The sequence below is a fragment of the Nyctereutes procyonoides genome, unplaced genomic scaffold (assembly GCF_905146905.1).
Source record: "Nyctereutes procyonoides isolate TBG_1078 unplaced genomic scaffold, NYPRO_anot_genome, whole genome shotgun sequence".
In the NCBI taxonomy this organism is placed as follows: domain Eukaryota; kingdom Metazoa; phylum Chordata; class Mammalia; order Carnivora; family Canidae; genus Nyctereutes; species Nyctereutes procyonoides.
This window is the reverse complement of record NW_026575052.1, coordinates 71,071,616-71,093,216: the sequence shown is the minus strand read 5'-3', so window position 1 is coordinate 71,093,216 and position 21,601 is coordinate 71,071,616. Positions and strand designations below refer to the sequence as shown.

General features: G+C 35.1%; 1 protein-coding gene across 1 annotated transcript in view; it reads left to right on the top strand.

The window, feature by feature from the left end:
- Window positions 1-2,542: 2,542 nt before the first annotated feature.
- Window positions 2,543-21,601, top strand: part of ARMC3 (armadillo repeat containing 3) — an 85,343-nt gene continuing 66,284 nt past the window's right edge. The window contains exons 1-5 of the mRNA XM_055332671.1: window positions 2,543-2,566; window positions 5,501-5,618; window positions 13,301-13,426; window positions 18,283-18,351; window positions 18,589-18,764. Coding sequence (XP_055188646.1) covers window positions 2,543-2,566; window positions 5,501-5,618; window positions 13,301-13,426; window positions 18,283-18,351; window positions 18,589-18,764 — 513 coding nt within the window. The remainder of the gene's footprint in view (window positions 2,567-5,500; window positions 5,619-13,300; window positions 13,427-18,282; window positions 18,352-18,588; window positions 18,765-21,601) is intronic.

The following is a 21,601-nucleotide window of genomic DNA, read 5'->3' as shown; positions in this document are numbered from 1 at the left end:
TCTCTCTCTCTGTGTGTGTGTGTCTCTCATGAATAAATAAAATCTTTAAAAAAACCCCAATCAGTAACTATATTAAATGTAAATGATTAAATATTCTAATTAAAAGCAAGAGATTGTCAAACTGAATAAAAAAACAAGACCCAAACTATAAGCTGTCTACAAGAAATCTACTATATTTTTAAAATATTTTATTTATTGATTGATGAGAGACACAAAGAAAGAGGCAGAGACATAGGCAGAGGGAGAAGCAGGCTCCAGCAGGGATACTGATATGGGACTCGATCCCAGGACTCTGGAATCATACCCTGAGCTGAAGACAGATGCTCAACCACTGAGCCACCCAGGCATCCCCAAGAAATCTACTTTAAATATAAAGATATGGATAGGCTAAAAGTAAAAATATGGAAAAAGAGATACTGAAATAATCATAAGAAAGATAGAGTGCCTATATTAATACTAGATGAATTATATAACAGGGCAAATAATACTACCAGAGAAAAAGAGATACATATCATCATAATAAAAAAGTTAGTTGTAAGAGAAATAATGATCCTAAATGTTGTTCACCTAATAACACTTGTCTAAAATACATGAAGGAAAAAGATATTAGTTGCCATAGCATCAGAAACAAGAAATATTTAGAAATAAGTTCAACAAAATAAATGCAATGCTTATATGCTGAAAACTATAAAACATTGCTAAGATAAATTAAGAAAGACAAATAAGTGAAGAGATATACTTGCTGGATACAGATACATTGCTGGTGGGAACACAAGATAGTAACACTACTTTGGAAAAAAAAAATTAAGGGCATCTAGGTGGCTGAGTGGTTAAGCATCTGCCTTCAGCTCAGGTTGTGATCCTAGGGTTCTGGGACAGAGTCCTGCATCGGGCTCCCCACAGGGAGCCTGCTTCTCCCCTCTGCCTCTCTGTGTGTCTCTGTGAGTCTCTCATGAATAAATAAATTAAATCTTTTTAAAATTATTTTTTTGGTAAAGTTAAACATGCACTACCAGACAAGCCAGAAATTCTACCCCTAGGTATTTACTCAAGAGAAATGAAAACATATATCTACAAGAAGACTTATATGAAAATTCCCATTGCAGCTTTATTCATAATGGTCCCAAATGGAAACAGCCCATAGGTCCATCAATTAATTGAATGGATAAACAAATTGTGTTGTATTCATATAATGAGATACTACTCATCAGAAAAAGGGAATGAATCACCGATACATGGAACAATCTGGATGAATTTCATAAGCACTCTGCAAAATGAAAGGAACCATACATAAAGGGTACCTATGTGATAATTTCATATTAAATAGTTGGAGTTAATCTATTGTGAAAGGATGCAGATCTGGTTGCCTAAAGTGGATATGGGAAAGAGAATCAACTGCAGAGAGATGGGAACGAATATTTTGGGGGTAGTGGAAAGTTCCACGTATCATTTGGAGTGGCTGGTTATGTGTACATATACATTTATTAAAACTCATCATATTTACACTTAGCTGCATTTTATTAAATCTAACTTGGCCCTCTGTAAAGTGGACTCAAAAGAGGTAATGAGAATAATTCGATTGTTAGAAGGAAGTTGACAACTCAAAAGAAAAAAGGGATGGTTAATGGTATGACATAACTGGGAATGTGTTCTCTGAAAATAGGGGTCTTGATTATCTTATTTAATGTGCTGTTCTTGGTGTAATGCACTTATCCGGGGTTGAATGGGTGTTTATTGAATGAATGAGTGAGTTAAAAGTAAATGGGGGGGGGGGTGCCTGGGTGGCTCAGAGAGTTGGGTGTCTGCCTTCAGCTTGGGTCATGATCCTGGGGTCCTGGGATGGAGTCCCACATGGGGCTCCCTGCTCAGCGAGAAGCCTGCTTCTCCCTCTCCCCCTGCCTTTCCTCCTGCTTGTGCTTGAATTCAATCTTTCTCTCTCTCTCTCTCTCAAATAAATAAATAAATAAAATCTTTTTTAAAAAAATAAAGGTGGACAGGTTAAAAATCCAAAGCACACATTAGATATTAGGCTTAGTAGGAGATATATTTTCTTTAATGTTTCTTTAACAATTCTTTAATGTTCAATTCTTTAACAGAAGAATATGTGCAGAGACTCTTGTAAATATGTGAAGCTCTTGTGAACTTGTTGATCACGAATGTATAGTAATACTAATTTTCCAGTAGCTTAATATTCTCAGTAAGAATGCTTGGATGCTTGAGCACAAATGCAAAGAAAGAAAATTCTAGTGTTGGCTCATGGTTTGAGTGTTCTCAAATTGATTTGATGAGAAGACAAAAAAGTTTATTTAGGGTTTGGCAGGAGTATTATTAAAATAATAGATCATTAAATTGAAGCAAGATAAGAAGTGAAGAAACCAAAAAGCTTAAGTGGAAGTAGAGAGAGTGAATGGAGTGGGGACCACAGTGAGGATGAGGAATAGCTGTAGTGGGAGTAGCTGTAGTGGGAGTAGTTGAACCAGTGAAGCTTTATCTTTCACCATTTGCTTATTAGCTACCAAGAAATCCTCAAAGACTGAACACTATGGGTGCTGCAGGAAACCTATATGTGAGTAAGCAAATCAAAAATGGTAGAGTATCAAGGATAATGACAGAAGACAAAGCTGAGAAAGAGATGGATGTGTTGAGGCAGAGTCAGTAGAAGGGACATAGGACAATTTTAAAAAGTAAAGAGAATGCTTCTGCTTCTGACCAGGATGCAGTTGTAGTAGAGAGCAGTAGAGCATTTCTCTCACTGTTACAACCATGAAAAGCAGATTGTTTTAAAAATATAATCTAAGAGCTATGGAAAGACAAATTTAAAAGACTGAAAATATCAAGGATTGGTAACGATGTGGAACAACTGGAATTCTTAAATTGTAAATTTAATGTAATTTATATGTAATGTAAATTGATAAAACCACTTTAGAGAACTGTTCAACAGTATCTATGAAATGTAAACATGTACCTAGACTATGACTCATCAAATCCATGCCTAGGTTTATGGCCAAGGGAAATGAAGGCATATATCCACAAAAAGACATGTAAGAATAGTCATTGCAGCTTTGTTCATGATAGCCTCCAGCTGAAAGAAAAGAACCCAAACTGGTATATGCATACAATGAAATAATATATAGCTATAGAAAGTATGACTTAGTGTGCAAAAATGTAAATAAAAAATGTGAATGAATCTCAGAGACATTGTGCTGTGCTAAAAGGCAGATATGAAAGAAGTCATGTTCTATGATTCTCTTTATAAAACGTTCAAGAATAGGAAAAACTGATGATTTTAAAAGTCAAGGATTATCTTTCTGGGTTTTTTTTTTTTGGAGGAGGGAGAAGCGTGACAGAAATATTCAGAGGCAATAGAAATATTCTATATCTTAGATAGATATGAATTTGTATTCTGTAAGGTCAAGTGGAAGAAGTATCCATCAATATACAAAAAAGAGTAGATTTTGCTTTATAACCCAATCTGACAATCTTACTTAATGAGATCTCTTTGTCCTATTGATGTTTATTTTGACCATTGATATATTTGAATTTATTCCTACCATTTTAAGTTTAAGGTTTATTTTAAGATGTTTCTTTGCTATATTTTTATGTTGTACCTTTTTTATATTTTATTCCCTTTTTCTGAATTGAGGAACTTTCATTTGTTACCCTTTCCTTTTGCTAATCTGGAACTTCTACTAATCTGTAGCCTATTAAACGCATATTTAAACCTGCTTTTTATATCAATGTAAAAAATAAATATATAACTAGGCAATAATCTCATTCTGTTTACCTTTATGTGATCTTTGTTGAAAAAAATCTAGAATTTTAATTCTAAGACATTATTTTTCTCATAATGTGTCATCATTACTTCAGAAACACTTAAGAATTACATTATGATTCACAACATCAGTATCATTCAGCTTAACTATGTATTTTATTGTATTTATTCATCTACTAGTATCTTTTTATGTTTTATCTTCCTCAGTTTGGGCTGGAGCATTTGTCAATTAATTTGTTTATATAGTTAATATATCTGTTGAGTTTATGAGTGCCTGATGGTTTTCAAGCTTCAGTCCCCAAATAGTTTCAGAAGGCCTCCCTTAAAATTTCTGTGGATTTCCAGGTCATGTGCTCTTCTGGTCAGTGTTGAAGCTAATGTCTTTGCCATTACTTGGGCTCTGCTAGAGGCCATCTTTTCTCACAGGTTCATGTCACTGGAAACCCACAAGTATCACAAGCTTGGTGCATATGTCATACTTTTAATGAAGATTTATCTCCCCAGAAAGAGTCTAAAAGGCTTGAGAACAAATACCATGACTTTTGTAATTCTTAGGGTTTCTAGTATAGAGTTAGATATATACAAACAGCAGCTTTAATGTGGATGTTAGATAATACTGTCCTAAAATCCAATAGCCATTTCCCGGCAAAGGGGAATTTTACCCTAGCTGTGCTCTTTTAGGTTATTGCTACTGCTATCTTCTCTGTCTTCTTCACTCTTCCAACCTCACACAATTGTGCTTCCTTACTCAGAGTAATCTGTCCCTCCATCTCAGCCTGAAACTGAAAACTAATTTTCATTATATTCCCAGACACAATAAGATGTCCATTTAGGAAGGGCCAACACAAAAAGCCAGCTAAAGCTTTGAAATTTGTTTTTCCCCTTTACCCCTTTAACATAAGGAGAGCACCCTCCTTCACCAGTCTCTGGAACTGGAAGAAAAATAGTGTAATAATTCGTTTTCTCTTTGACCAAAGAAAACCATGGATTTGTTATTGTGCATTTTGGCTACCCATGAATTTTCCAAGATCTCTTAACAAGATGGAGTCTTCCTAGAGCTCTATACTTTTTCTTTATACTGTATTACCATTTGTCCTCTTTCAGATTTTATCCATTTTACATTTTGTTATATGCGGTTTTCTGTTGCTTTTTAGTTATTTAACATTATATAATGTTTGCTTTCTCAGAAAGAATAGTGGTTAGAAGCAGGTACTGATTGTTAAGACTGCCAGAGCATCTAATATATACAGGTACTCAAGGATTCTTACATATCAACTAAGAATTATGCTAATATCTGTTATTTAATAGTCATCTGTTATGTGCCAGACAATGTGCTAAGTGTTTTACATATATGATCTCTAATCCTTTCCTTGATCCTTTGAGAGGAATAAGTATCATTATACCTAGTATACAGAAAAGGAAACTGAAATTCTATCTGCTTAAGTAACTTGTTTGATTCCACATAGCTAAGTTGAGAGACTAGATCTGTCAGGATTCCAAAATGCTTTGCTCTTCCTGCCATTACCCCAGGAATTCCAAAGCCACTAGTTTTGGCAACTATATATCAGTAATGTTTTTTAAATAAAAACTTTACAATGCACTTAGTGGGCAGTGACCATATCCTTTTTGTATGGTTATGCTCTCTTCAAGTTTCTAGACACCGTTCATTTTTTTATGTGATTTTTAAAGCCTTTATGTGAACCTAACATTTTTCTCTCTACATTTCAGTTTGATCCATTAACGATTGAAAGTAAAAAAGTAGCAACTGTGGTGTTAATGCTTAATTCCCCAGAAGAAGAAATTTTGGCTAAAGCATGTGAAGCCATTTATAGATTTGCCTTAAAAGGTTTGTTTTTTTTCAGTTTATTTTTCTATTTCATTAGTTTCTTAAAATATTTACTACATAATGGGCACTTTCTCCTTAGTCTTTAATTCACTTCTTGTCAGATGAATTCTTTCAGACAACCAGAATATCATTTAATGCATTACCTGAAAGTAATATATCTCCCTAAGTGACTATCTTAATCTTAAGGAGTAATTTAGTCACTGCATAGAATAGTCATGTTGAAGGTTTTATTGTAGTTTAAAAAATTGTAAGTCACAGGAGCTGAAAGAGCTCCCAGTGGTTAAAGCTGGAACAATTTGAGCAACAAAATAAAGTAGCATTGGAATATGACCCAAAATATAAATATTTATGAGCCTATGCTTATATAAATAAATAATTGAATAAGTAAATAAATGCAGGAGAAAATACAAATCTCCTGTGCAGAAGAATTCCAATAATTTATGTGCTCTGCCCTCAAGGAAGCAAAATATAACTTTTCACTCTTTAGATATGGACTTTGCATAGTGACTTCTTTTCAAAGATTATAATATGGAAATGAGGGGGGGCAGTTAGTTTATGGTAGAGGAACCTGACAAACACTACCTCAGTCAAGTGATCAAAATCAGCATTAAAGTGATAGGTCATGTTGGTAATATGTCAACTTGACATGATATAATGAAAATGGAACTTCTGTTATTTTTCCCCAAAACTTATAACCCTGGAATCAGACAAGTTCCAAGTCAGGCACAGTCTACAAATACCTAATCAGTACTCCTCAAAACTCCTTGCAGCAATCAAACACAAGAGAAGTCTGAGAAACTCTTGTAAGAAAGAGGAACTGAGGATATATGGTGACTAAATATCACAGGGAACCCTGCATAGGATCCTGGAACAGAGAAGGAACATTAGGCTAAAAGCAAGGAACTCTGAATAAACATGGACTTTAATTAACAATAACATATCAGTATTGGTTTATTAATTATAACACATACACCTACTAATGTTAAATGTTAATAACGGGAAAATGGGTATGGGATATGTGGTAACTGTACTATCCTTGCAATTTTTCTGTAAAACTAAAACTGTTGTAAAAAATAAAGTTTATTAAACACTGTACATGTTACAGGTTAGATTCTATTGCAAGGTTTATTCACAGAGGATTTATAAACATAAATGACAATTTTAGGTCATTCCAAGTGGTGATGAAATTAGACTTTTTTTATACTGTGTAACATTTTAATTGAGAATACTTGAAGAGTTTAGTGTAATTGGGTATTAGCAAAACCTTTAAACTAAGAAGGAAGCAATTTGATTTTTAAAGAAATGATACTTTAAACATTGTTTTGGTATTTGTATGAGAGAACAACAAATCATTTAAGTAGCAAATGGTGGAATACTCACCTTGCTATGTCACTCTAGTCATCATTGGGAATCCAGATAAAAACCAGAACCATTGCTTCTGGCAGGTATGGTTCATGAGTAATTGTGTAGAATTCTGGGCCCAGGTTCAGGAAGACATTGGATCATGCAGTTATGGCAACATGAGTCTCACTCAGCCATACAGAGTCATCAAATGCTGACCCCTTTTATATGACATGAGGTAAAGAAATAGCAAGGCATGTATTTTATGTTAAATCAATACAGAAATTATTGTAAATCTGTTGTTTTATACTAACAATATTTTCTGACTATTTTTTAAAAGGTAAATGATGGGACGTTATCTTTTGGCCATAATGGAGTAAGGGGTCAAGTTTACTTTCCTGATTGAAACAACAAAGAAAACCAAAATATATGAAATAACAGTTGGCAAAACACCAAATGTTAGGCAATGAAGGATAATGACCATTGAGAGATAGAAAACGAAGGAAATAAACTCTATGATTACCCCAGCTTATTGATTTCAGAGAATTTCCGGGAAGGGGTAACCTATACAGAACCTGGTAAACTCTGAGTTGAGAAGACAGATCTAAGAGTTCAGAGAGACAAAGCCAGCAAGAGTTTTCAGGACAGTAATAGGGAGGAAAGAGTTGCACAGAAGGAAAACTCAGGAGATTGATAAAGGGTTTGACTCAGGTGTTCAGCTGAGTACTGATCAGGATGGACATCTATGGGAACTACTTGAAGTTAGACAAAGCACCTAAGAGGATCAGAGTTAACAGTGCCTGTTAACAGAGGCACAAGTAGTGCCTGTTTCCATCAGCCCAACTGAATCTTCAGGAAACTCTCAAGATTCATGGAGAATTGTATAGAATACATAGAAAAGTCTTGCTCCAATAGTTAGAAAGAATTAGCGCTAGATCAACCTCTGCTTTAGTACTACCTAATAAATATTTAAAAAGCAAGACCTAACGTAAACAAATTGTTTCCCGATATTTGTGTCCCAAAACAAATTTGAAGAATGCAAAAATACCCATTTACCAACTAGGTAAAATTCACAATGTCTGGCATCCAATAAAAATTATCAGGCATAAAAAGAAGCAGGAAGATACAACCCATAATGAGGATATAAATCATCAGTAAATAGAAACTACACAATGTATGTATAATGGAGTCTTTGAAAAAGAAGAGAGAGGGACAGAAAAAGTATTAGAAGAAATAATGGTTCTGAATTCCCCCAATTTGATGAAAACTCTAAGCTTCCAGATCCAGAAGCTCATAAAAACCCAAGCACAATGAATATGAAGACAATTACACCAAGGTACAACAAAATCAAATTGCTTAAAAAGAGTGATAAAGAGAAAATATTAAAAGCAGCTAGAGAAAAAGCACATTACATTCAAAGGAACAAAAATAAGGATGACAATCGATTTACCATCACAAATGATGCAAGCAAGAAGTCAGTGGAGTAACAGGTTAAAAGTACTGAAAAACAAAACAAAACTTTAAACCTAGAATTTTATTCCCAGCAAAAATATCTTTCAAAAAATGTAAATGAAATAATGTCTCCTTCAGACACTCAAAAGCTGAAGTAGTTTCTTGCAAGCAGACCCACGCTACTAATTATACTAAAGTAGGTCCTTCAGGAAGAAGGAAAATGACACCAGATGGAAATGTGGATCTACACAAAATAATAAAGATAGAACACTAGAAATGGTAACACATAAAGTTTTTTCTCATCGTTTAAATCACTTAAAAATCAAGCTGGTTATTTTAAACAAAAATAATCATATACTGTAAAGAAACACTTGTAAAAATAGTATATATGACAACAATAAAACGAAGGTAGAAAGGGGAAAAATGAAAGTATGCTATTTTAAGATTCTTGCACTATATGAGAAGTAGTATATCACCACTTGAAAGTAGACTATGATAGGGATGTATGCTACAGACTCTAATACAACCACTAAAATAACAGGGTAGTGTCAAATAAGTAAAAAAAAAAGAAATGAAATTATAAAAATAATATTCAATTCATACAAAGAAGATGGAGATGAAGAAAAAGAAAACAAAAAATAATGAGACACACAAAAAACAAATAACAAGATGGTAGTTTTAAACCTAATGATATCAATAATCAAACTAAATGTAAGTGGTCTGAGTACTTCAATTAACAGGGAGATGGTGTTATATTCATTAAAATGTAAGACCAAACTACATACTGCCTCCAAGAAATGCACTTAGAATATAATGATGCAAATAACTTGAAAGTAAAAGGATAAAAAATGGTATCCTATATTAGCACTAATCAAAAGAAAACTGAAGTGCCTCTATTAATATCAGAAGAATAAAAGAGCAGTATCAGATAAAAAAAACCCCTCATTTTATAATAATAAAAGAGTCAATTAAGAAGCTATGAAAAATAAAAGATGAAAAGAGAGAGGGAGGCAAACCATAAGAGACTCTTAACTATAGGGAACAAACAGGGTTGCTGCAGGGGATGTGTGTGGGGGGATGCGGTAATTGAGTGATGGGCATTAAGGAGGGCACTTGATGTAATGAGTACTGGGTGTTGTATGCAACTGATTAATCACTAAATTCTACCCCTGAAAAAAAATAAATAAGTTCTACCCCTGAAACTAATATTACATTATGTAACTAAACTGAATTTAAATAAAAGAAAAAGCTATGAAAAAACAGTCATGTAATTAATGTCAAGACTTCAAAGAACATAAAATTAAAAATATAGGGAGAAATAAACATCCACAAATATAGCTGAGGATTTTTATAACCTTCTATTAATAAATGAAAGAACAAATGGATGGCAAATCTATAAGGATATAAAATATTTGAACAGCAGTATAAATGAATTTAACCTAATTGATATTTATAGAACACTCTAAGCAGAGTAACATTCTTTTCAAATACCCACACAGGACATTTATCAAAATAGGTGATATTCTGAGCCATACACAAGCCTTAATAAATTTAAAAGAATTCCAATCATATAAAATATATGTCATACCACAATAGAATCATAAGTTAAAAATCAACACAAAAGACTTTGGACAATCATTAGAAAGTAAACTACACACTTTTAAATCATCTGTCAGTGAAAGAATTCAAAAGGAAAATGCAAATTGAAAATGAAAACATAGCATATAAAATTTGTGGGATGCTACTAAAAAAGTATTTGGGTTAGCCAAAAGATTTTTAGATATGACACTAATACATAATCCGCAAGAGGATAATTGATTGGATTTTATCAAATTTATCCTAAATACATACCTCACCAAAAAAGATACAGAGATGGCAAATAAGTATGCGAAAAGAATGTTATCAGGAAATTGCAAATCAAAGCAATAATGAAATACCCCTACACAACTATTAGAATGGCGAAATTTCTAAATACTGACAACATAAAATGCTGTGAAAGATGTGGAGCAACAGGAACTCTCATTCATTGCTAGTGGGGATCCAAAACAGTACAAGTACTTTAGAAGATGATTTGGTAGTCTCTTAGAAAGCTAAACGTAATCTTATGCATTTCTCAGAACCCATAGAATTGTATAACACGTATAGTGAACCGAATGTAGATTATCAACTCTAGTTAATAGTAGTGTATCATTATTGGTTCATCAATTGTAACAAATGTACTACACTAATGCGTGTTATTGATAGTAAGAGAAATGGGGGAGGGGAGGGAGACAGAGTATATGAGAACTCTGTATTTTTTGTTCCTTTAAAAATTTTTTTTGAAGATTTTATTTGTTTATTTAACAGAGAGAAAGAGCACAAGTAGGGGAAATGGCAGAGGGAGAGGGAGAAGCAGACTTCCCACTGAGCAGGGAGCCTGATGCAGGGCTCTGTTCTAGAACCCCAAGATCATGACCAAAGGCAGATGCTTAACCAACTGAGCCATCCAGATGTCCATTTTGTTCATTTTTTTTAAAATTTATTCATTTAAGAGAGAGCAAGCATGAGCAGAGGCAGGGAGAAGGGCAGAGGGATAGGAAAAGAGAGCGTTCTCAAGCAGACATCCATTGAGCTGGTAGCCCAACACAGAGCTCAATGCTAGGACCCTGAGATCATGACATGAGATGAAATCCAGAGTTAGCTGCTTAACCAAATGAGCTACCCAGACACCCTTGTTCATTTTTCTAATAATCCTAAAACTACTAAAAAAAATGTCTACTAACTTTTTTAAAAGGTATGCTGTATAGACCACAAGAAAATTTTGTAAATCATATATCTGATAAAGGATTTGGGTCCAAAATATATAAAGAACTCTCAAAACTCAATAATAAACTAAATTTAAAAATACATATGAACAAGAGATTTGAATAGACACTTCACCATAGAAATAAATGAATGGCAAAAAGGTACCTTTTGCTCAGCATCATTAGTTGTGAGGGAAATGCAAATTAAAACCATGATGAGATTCCCTCCAGGATTACTATCATCAGAAAGATGGATAGAAGTGTTGGCTAGGATGAAGAGAAATTAGAACCCTCATACATTGCTGATGAGGATGTAAAATGGTGCATTCACTTGAACAGTTTGGCAGTTTCTTGAAAAGTCAAATGTGCACCACCCATAGATCCAGCCAAATTGTGGTATATCCTTATAATGTAATAGTATGTAACAATAAATAGGATGAACTATGATATATGATACAACATGAATTAATCTCAAAATAATTAGAGTGAGCAAAACCAGGCAATAACGAATTCATACTGCATGATTATATAAAGTTCTGGGACATATGCAAAATAATGTATACTAACAGGAGGAAGAGATCACAAAGTGTCAAGAGGGCACTTTTGAGAGTATTAGATATATTCTTCATCTTAATGGTGGGGTTTGATTTCACAGGTTAAAACTTACCAAATGGGAAAAAAAAAACTTACCAAATGGTTCTCTTTAAATATATACAGTATTATATGTCAATGATCTCATTAAAGCTGTTATAGAATAAAAATAGATGTTAAAGATGACACATGTTGTTAATTTTGCAAGTACTCTTCTTCTGGTCATAAAATTATATATAGCATATTTAAAAACAGTAAGAAGCAATATGTTTTAATGAAATAATTCAAGTTCTGTAAGACTCAAAGAAAATTTAAAGATAAACTTAATTTTTATAACAATCTGATATATAAAATATTTTTTATTTAAGCATAAGTATCTTAAAATTTATCTTAAATTAAGGTGCATTTGACAAAATATTTTCATCTAAGAAATTAAGCTTTAAATTTCCATAAAATGCAAATATTGGAAGATTTGAAAAGAAGTGTCTAAGAGTCAACAATGCATATTTCAACATGTTTTTATCAGGCGACAAATTTAACCTGTTTAAATATAGGGCAATTCCATGGGCTATAGGAAGTATCGTCTGTGTCTTATCAGAATATGGACCTTTAACTTAAAATATAAAATACTGTAATTTTATGAGAAAACTGAGGCAAGGAAAATTAAAATAACTTTATTATATTCTCAAATTAATCTTGAAAGCAAAATCTGTATTTTTGTAGACTTCCTATGAAATTAAAAAGCTGAAATTAATCAGGACCTAAACATTGTTCCTGACTCTGTAGAATGATATCCCACTTATCAATGTAATGGATAAACTGCTTCTGCAGCTAAGCCAGACTCTGGTTCTGGGGCTTCTTGCCTCTGCTAAGGAGTTCCCAGTGACCCTGGCGGCTCCCTTCTGTGTGTGCACCCCCATGACAGCTGCAGGCACATCTTGCAGGACAAAATAGAAGCTGTGACACCGTTGGGTGAAAAATGAGCACCCTGAACTCACTCCCCCATCCCACTTTAACTCAAAATGGGACTGTGTATGTTAATTAAGTCTTATGATTAATTATGCCAATACATGACTGGCACTACGCTAGGTGCTGAGGATATGAGAGAATAGAACAAAAAGGTGTCCATCAGGGAAAATTAAGTTAGAATGGAACAGGCAAACCAAGCAAGGAGATGGCTAAGTGGTATGAAGAGTAGACTACAGAAAGATAAGAAAGGCCCGGATGTAGTGACGAAATTAGATAAGGTGGTCAGGGGAGACCCCTCTGAGTAGGTGCAGTACTGCATGAGCTAAGAACAATGACAAGAGGAAGCCAGCTTTGCCAGTATCAGGAGACAGAGAACAGCAAATGTCCAGGCTACCTGTGCTCTAAAGTTCATTCCGACAGAAATATATGTGGAAGCAAAGAGAATGTGAAAGGCAAATGGTGAATAAGAAATTAAAATGACACAAGGAAGAGTTTTGATGAGATTGATGATATCCATGCCTGATTTTATTTTACCTGTGATATCAGGTGAAGAAAATAAAGCTACCCTCCTTGAACTTGGAGCTGTGGAACCCTTAACTAAACTGGTCACCCATGAAGATAAAATTGTAAGAAGAAATGCTACTATGATATTTGGAATCCTAGCTTCTAATAGTAGGTTAACAAATTTTTAAAATAGTCTAATTTCATGTCATACATTATCTTTTTTAAAAAATTTAATGGATTTGTTTGAATTTTATTTGAACTGACTTGAATGGTAACAAAAAGTCAAATATGCATGATACAACAGATGAATGATTTCATATTTTAAGAGTTTTTTTAAAAAGATTTATTCATTTATTTTAGAGATAGAGCACAAGTGGGGGAGCGGGGAGGGGTAGAAGGAGACTGAGAGAGAGAGAGAGAGAGAGAGAGGCAAAGAAGCAGACTACCTCCTGAGTGCAGAGCCAGATGTGGGACATGATCCCAAGATCCTGAGATCATGACCTGAGCCAAAACCAAGAGCCAGAATTATTAACCAACTGAGCCACCCAGGCGCCCCAAGAGATATTTTTAAAATATAAAAACATGTGCAAATATATCTGTGCAAAAACTATCAAAATTGGTGATGTAGTATGTTCCAGTCTAATAAGTTGTCTTTTAAAATTAAAATTGTTTTTTTCCTTGAGTTAGTATAATGTAATTTGTCTGCCTATATGTAAGTTACCCTTCATATGTATGACATAGTGAAAGGAGCCCAGTGTAAAGAATCTTGATACATTTGGTTTTTTTTTTAAAACTGTAAAATATATTTTGCCAAAAATAATTTTAGACATGTATTTCTTTTTTAAATCAGACGCATTACTTGGTTGAATATTTTCATATATTTAATATGGTGGAATAATAGTATAAGTTAAAACATGCTATTATGTCTGTTAGAATATCAGTTTGACCAAAACCATGCCAGAAAAGGCAATCCCTGATGAATGAACGGGATGTATTTTCCATTTGAAAGTCATTTTCATATTATAATGGTAGGTTTTGGAGTCAGCCAACAAAAGCCTTCTAATTTTATAATAAAAAATGACATCCTTGGTAGAGACTGAATTCTAACATGAAACTCAGGCAGCTAGGAATAAACGTGTCTCTCTCATGGCATGTGGCTAAAATGATCATATTTCTCTCCTTCTCACCAGTCTCAGAAAAAAAAAAAAGCACAGTTTCCTCCCTCTTCTTCCTGCCCCCCTACCTCACTTTCCTAAAAAATGTGTGAGACAGGGCTGGAGTGGGGATGGGCTCCTTATTCTGTGGTGTCCAGCGGGGACTGTGGCATTAGTCAGAGACAGGAAGATGGGAAGGGGAAGGAGAGTTTTCCCTGGCATCTGTGTCATTTCAACCTCAGCTGCAGAGTCTGCACTAGCGGCACCTGCCATGTTGGGGGGCAGATGGGGCTCCATCGGGGCTGTAGTGGAAGAGGTTCCAGAAGCAACTGCACGAGCTCTAATGGTGGCTGTTCAGTAAGGCGAGGGCTCTAGGAGTATTTCTGGGGATGGCTGCAGGAGGAACCAACCCAGATTAGGAAAACACCTACACAGCATTTGAAGTGTGCCGGGCACTGTTCTATATGCTATTTGTCTATTCAGTCATTTAATGAGGTGGGTGCTATTATCGTTCCTTTTACATACAAGACAACTGAGGTACAGAGCAGCTAAATTAGGAAGTCATCATCTGTACTGTGGAATCTTCATAAGTTTATCTCAGGGGCTACCTGTGTACTAATTCTGCCATAATGAATGAGCCATGTGAATATATTATTTATAACCTAAAAAGGGAAAATTAAAAATTTTCTTATGTTATATTTGTTTACACGCCACAGAATTTGAGAACCAGTGGTGCTTTGTGACATGTCTTGTGCAATTCCTCGTTTTAAAAATAGGAATGAGCTCTGAAGGGATTAGGTTCCTGGCGCAATCATGCAGGTGGTTAATAGAAGAGATGAGATCAGAGCTAGAATTAGAACTGTACTCTCTGGCTCATAGTGTAGTAGTAGGCTTTCTATCCATCTGATCTTCTCCAGTCCTTGACATTAGTACCCACGCTAAGTCAGGTTCTCCTTCTAAATGGTTCTGAGGGACGAATGCAGCTCACTTGGAAAGGAGAGTTATAATTGTCTGTTTATACTTAGATCTTCTAATGTCTAGATTTCTACTTTTTTCCTGTTTACTTCTGTTCTTAATTTCTATTACTCACTTTATTTAATATTTCCATCTTCCAATATGTGAGGGGTTTATAACCTATGAAGCCCTCCAAATTATTTACAAGATTTTCTGGAGCAGGGTTTATATATTGAATTTCATGAGTTTCCAAAGGAGTCTGTGATCCCAAAATACTGAGAATTAACTATTGTGTTTGACTGCTAAACGTGGTGGCTTTCAGACCTGTCAAGCCACACTCTGCTGCAGGCTGGGTGGCTGGGCTGCGACCAGTGCTCGACCAGTGCAGTCTGCAGTCACAAAGCATAGCATTGGAAAGAGTTTTGCTGAATAGCAGTTTCCAGTGAGTGGCTGGGTCTTACACATGATCAATGAACCTTCAAGAGCTTTCTTTTGGTTCCATGAATTGGGTAGAAAAAGTCAAACCATTATTGGAATGAACTCATTTTCTATTTGAACTATCTGATGACCTGCACGAACACATGACATCCTCAATAGCTTTTGGAGTTCCTTTTCTGTCAATACAGCCAATACATTAATAGCTATTGCTTCACTTTGTGTACATGACATGGAATAAAATATGAGCAACTGGTCATTTGCTCTAAATCACAAAGCATGTTTCCAGACAAATATATAAGTAAATGCACCTCTGCTGCTGCATGGTTAAATCATCTTTAGCTGTCTTAAAATAACTGATTTTTTTTTTAGAAATTTGTGTTGTCACATGGCTTTCATGTCTTCAGTGATATCACTACGTTCCTAGTGAATGAACCAATAGAATGTTCCAACAGAATGCCAGATGCTAAAAGGATTGCTATGAGACGAAAAAAATCTTACTTTTTCTTCCTTTTCTTTTTTTCTAAAGTGATTGAGTTATGTACCTATGCCAAACCTGGGTCATTCAAGACCGGCATTTATATTGCTTTGTTAAGCTTTCTTATCAAAATGGAGCTACTTTCTCCTTTTACCTGCCAGTTTGTATTTAGTTTGATGAGGTCATATAACAGAGACTCACTTAATGAAGTCAGCTAAAGAGAGAGTTCATTGTGATCTTTAAAGCTCAGACTTTACGTTACTTACAGCAGTCTGAAGAGCTTGCCATCTTAAGAAAAGATTGATGTAAAAGAGTGTACAAAGTCAAAAATAAATTAGATGGTCAATATTACGCAACTAAAAATTGTACATTTTTAGCTAGAACACGTTTATGTGGACCAATCACGAGTCAGAGTTTCTATTCAGCCACCATACTTGAGAGGGTTCTCTGTTGAGAGAGAAGGGGACAGAGAGCAATATTGTTTTTTAAAGTGATGAAAATTGCAGCTTATCCATTATTTTTGCTGATTCACCCTCAAGAAAAAAAGATGGGGGGGGCAATTTGGTGTCAAAGAGCAGAATAACAAATTGATCAGCTCTGCTGCTGATTCATAAGAGCTGTCAGTGAATTTGAACCGTCCACCGAGCCAAGAGAAAATGGTATAGTGGAGAGATCTACTAGATTTGTTATTGAACAGATTTGGCTGAATTCATAGGGAGAAGGAAATTCCGTGGCACAGGGAATCCTCTAACAAGAACATTTGACTTGCTAGGGCAGACCAAGGGGTGGTGTTACATACAGATGCCACACTGGTATATTGGTATGACCTCAATTTGGAAAATAGAGACTGGACTCCTCAGAGTAAGAAGAGAATAGAGGCACGCTCTTCAAGAGGGTGCATGTCTGTGTAGTTCACCAGAACACCTAGAAGGCTCTGAGTATTATGCCTTAACTTGGTTAATTCCCTGTCAAGGTAATACTTTTGTTTTTTGAATGAGTGTTGACTAGAAAGTAACGTCCTCCATTTTGGGACACCACACTTTCCAGAACCTCTACTGTTATTTTGTATTTCAAGCTTATTCACATACATATAGCTAGCTGTGAATCTGCGGGCCCTCTTTTTTAGCCATTTTGAACAGAAACAGATTGCAGAAGTTTTGATGGGTTGAAGAACAGCTACATCCCTGAATCCCACAGGAAAAGGTGTCCAATAAAAGTCAACTATGCCCAGTGGTTAGTGAGAAAAAATTCATCCAGAGACCATCTGCCTTAGCTGCTGCAGAGTGAAATTTTCCAAAATCCTGGTAATGCTAATTTTGACCTCCAGACAAAGATAACTGACCAAGAGGAGAAACTACAAAAACCAAATTAGTACCTATGCCTTATTTCTCAGAAAACAGGGGCTATGGTTGGCAGGAGAGAAGTAGGGGCCTACCTGCCTAGCCTTAATTAGGCTCACATAAATAATACAAAAGTGAACTTTAAAAAAATCTGTATACTAAAAAAAAAAATCTGTATACTTACCTTTAATCATTTTGAGCATCTCTGATAAGAAAATGGAATGTAAACAAGGTATATTCATCGAAAAGGCTGAGGATAATTCTCATGTACATTCTGTACAAGTTTTATTAAAATCAAAATTTAAAAATACCCTTCCCAACAAAACAGCACAACAGAGAATTTTTCTACCATGTAGTAAACAAATGTAGGGCACAGTAACTCAAATTTGCTGATTATGTTTTAGGCACATTTTGTATTTTTCATTGTTTTTGGAAGGTAGTATACCTCAGTGATCAAGGAGCAGAAGCCAGAATCTGTCTAGGGTCAGACAGACCTGGCCATACCACCTGGTCCCACCACTCACTTGCTGTGTGATTTTGAGCCTCCATTTCTTTATCTGTAAAATTAGGTAATAATAAAGCCTATCTCATAGGGGACTATTTAAACAATATCGCCATTATTATTATTATTAATAAACATTAATAATCTGTTTCTTTTTGTAGATGACGTTAAAAAATTGTTGAGGGAATTAGATGTCATGAGCTCTGTCATTGCTCAGCTTGCTCCAGAAGGTAACTTTCCATTTTACATTGGTTCAAAAGTGGGCCTGGTTTATTTTTCACATTGGATTAAACTACTCATCGAAAATAGTTTGTGTCATATCAATTATGAATTATCTTTAAAATCTCTCAAACCAAGGTGGGCTCCAACCAAGTAAGATCTGTGAAGCTTTGGTTTTCAAAACATGTTTTAAAGTAATGGTTGAGCAGGCCTTTTGCATACTTGTATTGTTTATCTTTGATGCACAGAAGAAGTGCTTATCCACGAGTTTGCCACTCTTTGCCTGGCGAACATGTCTGCAGAGTATACGAGCAAAGTGCAAATATATGAGCATGGTGGGTTAGAGCCACTCATCAGACTGCTGGCCAGCCCAGACCCTGATGTGAAGAAGAACTCTATTGAGTGCATTTACAACTTGGCCCAGGTGAGGGTAATTTCTAAAAGTGTGTTTTGACCAAAGCTATATATAGAATTTATTTGCCCATTAGAAAAGGGGGAAATATTTTAAAAACTCATCAGTTCTGACTAACCAGTTTTTTTTGGGGGAGAGGGTACTAATTTAGTAATTATCATTTAGAGAAAAAAAGAAAGGATGTTGAATATGGACACCTTTCAATTTTCACATTTTACAAGTATTTTTTAATTTTTTAATTTTTTAATTTTAATTCCAGTAGAGTTAACATACAGTGTTACATTAGTTTCAGGTACACAACAAAGTGATTGAACAAAGTCATACATTACTCAGTGTTCATTATGAAAAGTACAGTCTTCATCCCCATAACCTATTTCACCCATCTCCAAACCCCTCCCTTCTGGTAACCATCAGGTTCTCTATAGTAAAGAATCTGTTTCTTGGTTTGTCTCTCTCTTCTTTCTCCTTTGTTCATTTATTTTTTTTCTACATATGAAGGAAATCATGTGGACTTTATCTTAGTCTGGCTGACTTATAATTAGCATAATACTCTAATTCCATCTATGTTGTTGCAAATGGCAAGATCTCATTCTTTTTTATGACTGAATATTCCATTGTGTGTATGTATGTGTGTGCGTGCGTGTGTGTGTGTGTTTGAATCTCTATCTATCTATCTCACATCTTTATCCATCCATCTGTTGAGGGTCTTTTGTAATTCCATACAAATTTTATGATTATTTGTTCTAGTTCTGTGAAAAATGCTGTTGGTATTTTGATAGGGACTGCATTAAATGCATGGATTGCTTTGGGTAGTATAGACATTAAACAATATTTAACATTTTAACAATATTTCTTTCAATCCATGAGCATGGAATGTTTTTCCATTTCTTTGTATCCTCTTCAATTTCTATCATCAAAGTTTTATAGTTTTCAGAGTACAGGTCTATGAAAGGGCATTTTAGAAGTGTATTTAAATTTTGAAAGAATAGAATAGTTTGCAAATTAAGGCAGGATTATACTAGATAAAAGTATTTTTTCTGAAACAGGATATCTAATACATTGAACTAGTTGGACCCAGGCAGTTACCTATTAACCTAACCTTGGTGATCTAAGCACATTGGATGCAATATATGCCTTATTTAGTGTACCAGGATTTTGGATTAGACTAGTTATTGGTGAAGACCCAGTGAGTGGAGTATGCTGAATAAAATTCATTGTTCACAACTGCAAGATTCTATGTCACTGACCTGTTTTCCTTTGTTATGGAAAGAAACAGTCTCCCTTGGCCTTTCCACCTGTGCTGTTCTGTGACCCTGTCCCCACTGCAGCCCCACAAGGCACACAGATTCTCACACCTACAGCAGGTCAGCTTCCTGACACTTTGGAGAGCCTTCTCTGCTTCTTTTCTGGCTCAGGTTCCTGAACAATTCTCACACACATTTGGTAAGCTTAAGATCAACTGAAAATACAAAAATACTGTTTTAAATAGCCAGCAGTGGAGTATAAAAGGAAGAGATAGCGAAGTGAAGGTGAGGCCTCCCTTTCATTGAGAGGCCGATTGTCTAGGCAAATTATATAGAAAAACAGAGAGAAATGGGCCCATGCCCAAAGGCAGCAAAAGTATACCTACATTTGTGGCCTTAGAAGTCATTGCCACATGACTGGGCACTCACTGGCCTCTATTCCGTTCTTCCCTGTGGGAGACGTTCTGCAGGAAGCTCAGCTGTTTACCTTCTCTCATCACATAGACCTAAGTAAACTTGTCAATGTGTTAGAGTCTTTCATCCCAAGACTCCTCATAGCTTTTATTTCTCTGTTTTTTTTTTTTGTTTTTTTTTTTTTTTTTTTGGTTTTGGGTTTTTTTTGTCAAACAGAAATGAAAAGCTTGCCTTTGCTATTCTTCACAATAAAACTACTAGTTAATAGTAGTGTATTAATTTCCTACAACTGATATAACAAAAAATTGAGTGCCTCTAAACAACAGAAATTTCTCACAGTGCTAGAGGTGGAAAATATGAGATCCACGTGTCAGCAAGACCATGTTCTCTCTGGGTAACATCTTCCCTTTCCTCTTCCTGGCTGTTTTTGGTGGCCATTGGTCCCTGGAGGTCCTTGGTTTGCAACTGCATCATTGCAATCTCTCCCTTCTGTTGTGTCTCCTCTTCTTTTAAAGACACCAATCTTAGGAAGATGCTATTAAGTACTTGCCCTACTCCACTATGACATTATCTTAACTAATGACAACTGCAATGACCTTGTTTCCAAATAAGATTATGTTTTGAGATACTGAGGGTTAGGACTTCAACATATATTTTGGGAGGGACACAATTCAATCTATGACAAAGAGCAACCCATAATTTTTATGTCTGTAGGAAGCATCCATTGAAGAAATAGAGATAGAGAAAAGCTAAGGTGTTAGTAGGGTTTTTCCACCTTTAATACTATTTTACATTTATGATGTTTTGATTTTAAGTGTCATGATTCAGCAGTCAGAGTTTTGGGGCTTTTCATGACTTTTTGCTTTGTTTTCTCCATTGTTCATGGAGACAACTAGTCCTCTCCCACCACTCACACACACACAATTATAGACACACAATGTAGTGCAACTCATCTAGACTCTAATGACCCTTGATTTTGTAAATGTCTTAAATAAAGGTCATGTTGTGTCTGAACTAAACCTGATATAAATTTGTGTGTACAGGGCCTGCCAACAGCACTGTGTGCATGTAAGCATTTCATAAGCATTCCATTTGAATGAAGATAATAAGGAATTGATGCCATCATTTCATTTTATCAAATACTATTTGAAACAGGGTACAGAGTGTGAAAAGAATTTGATTATGCACAGA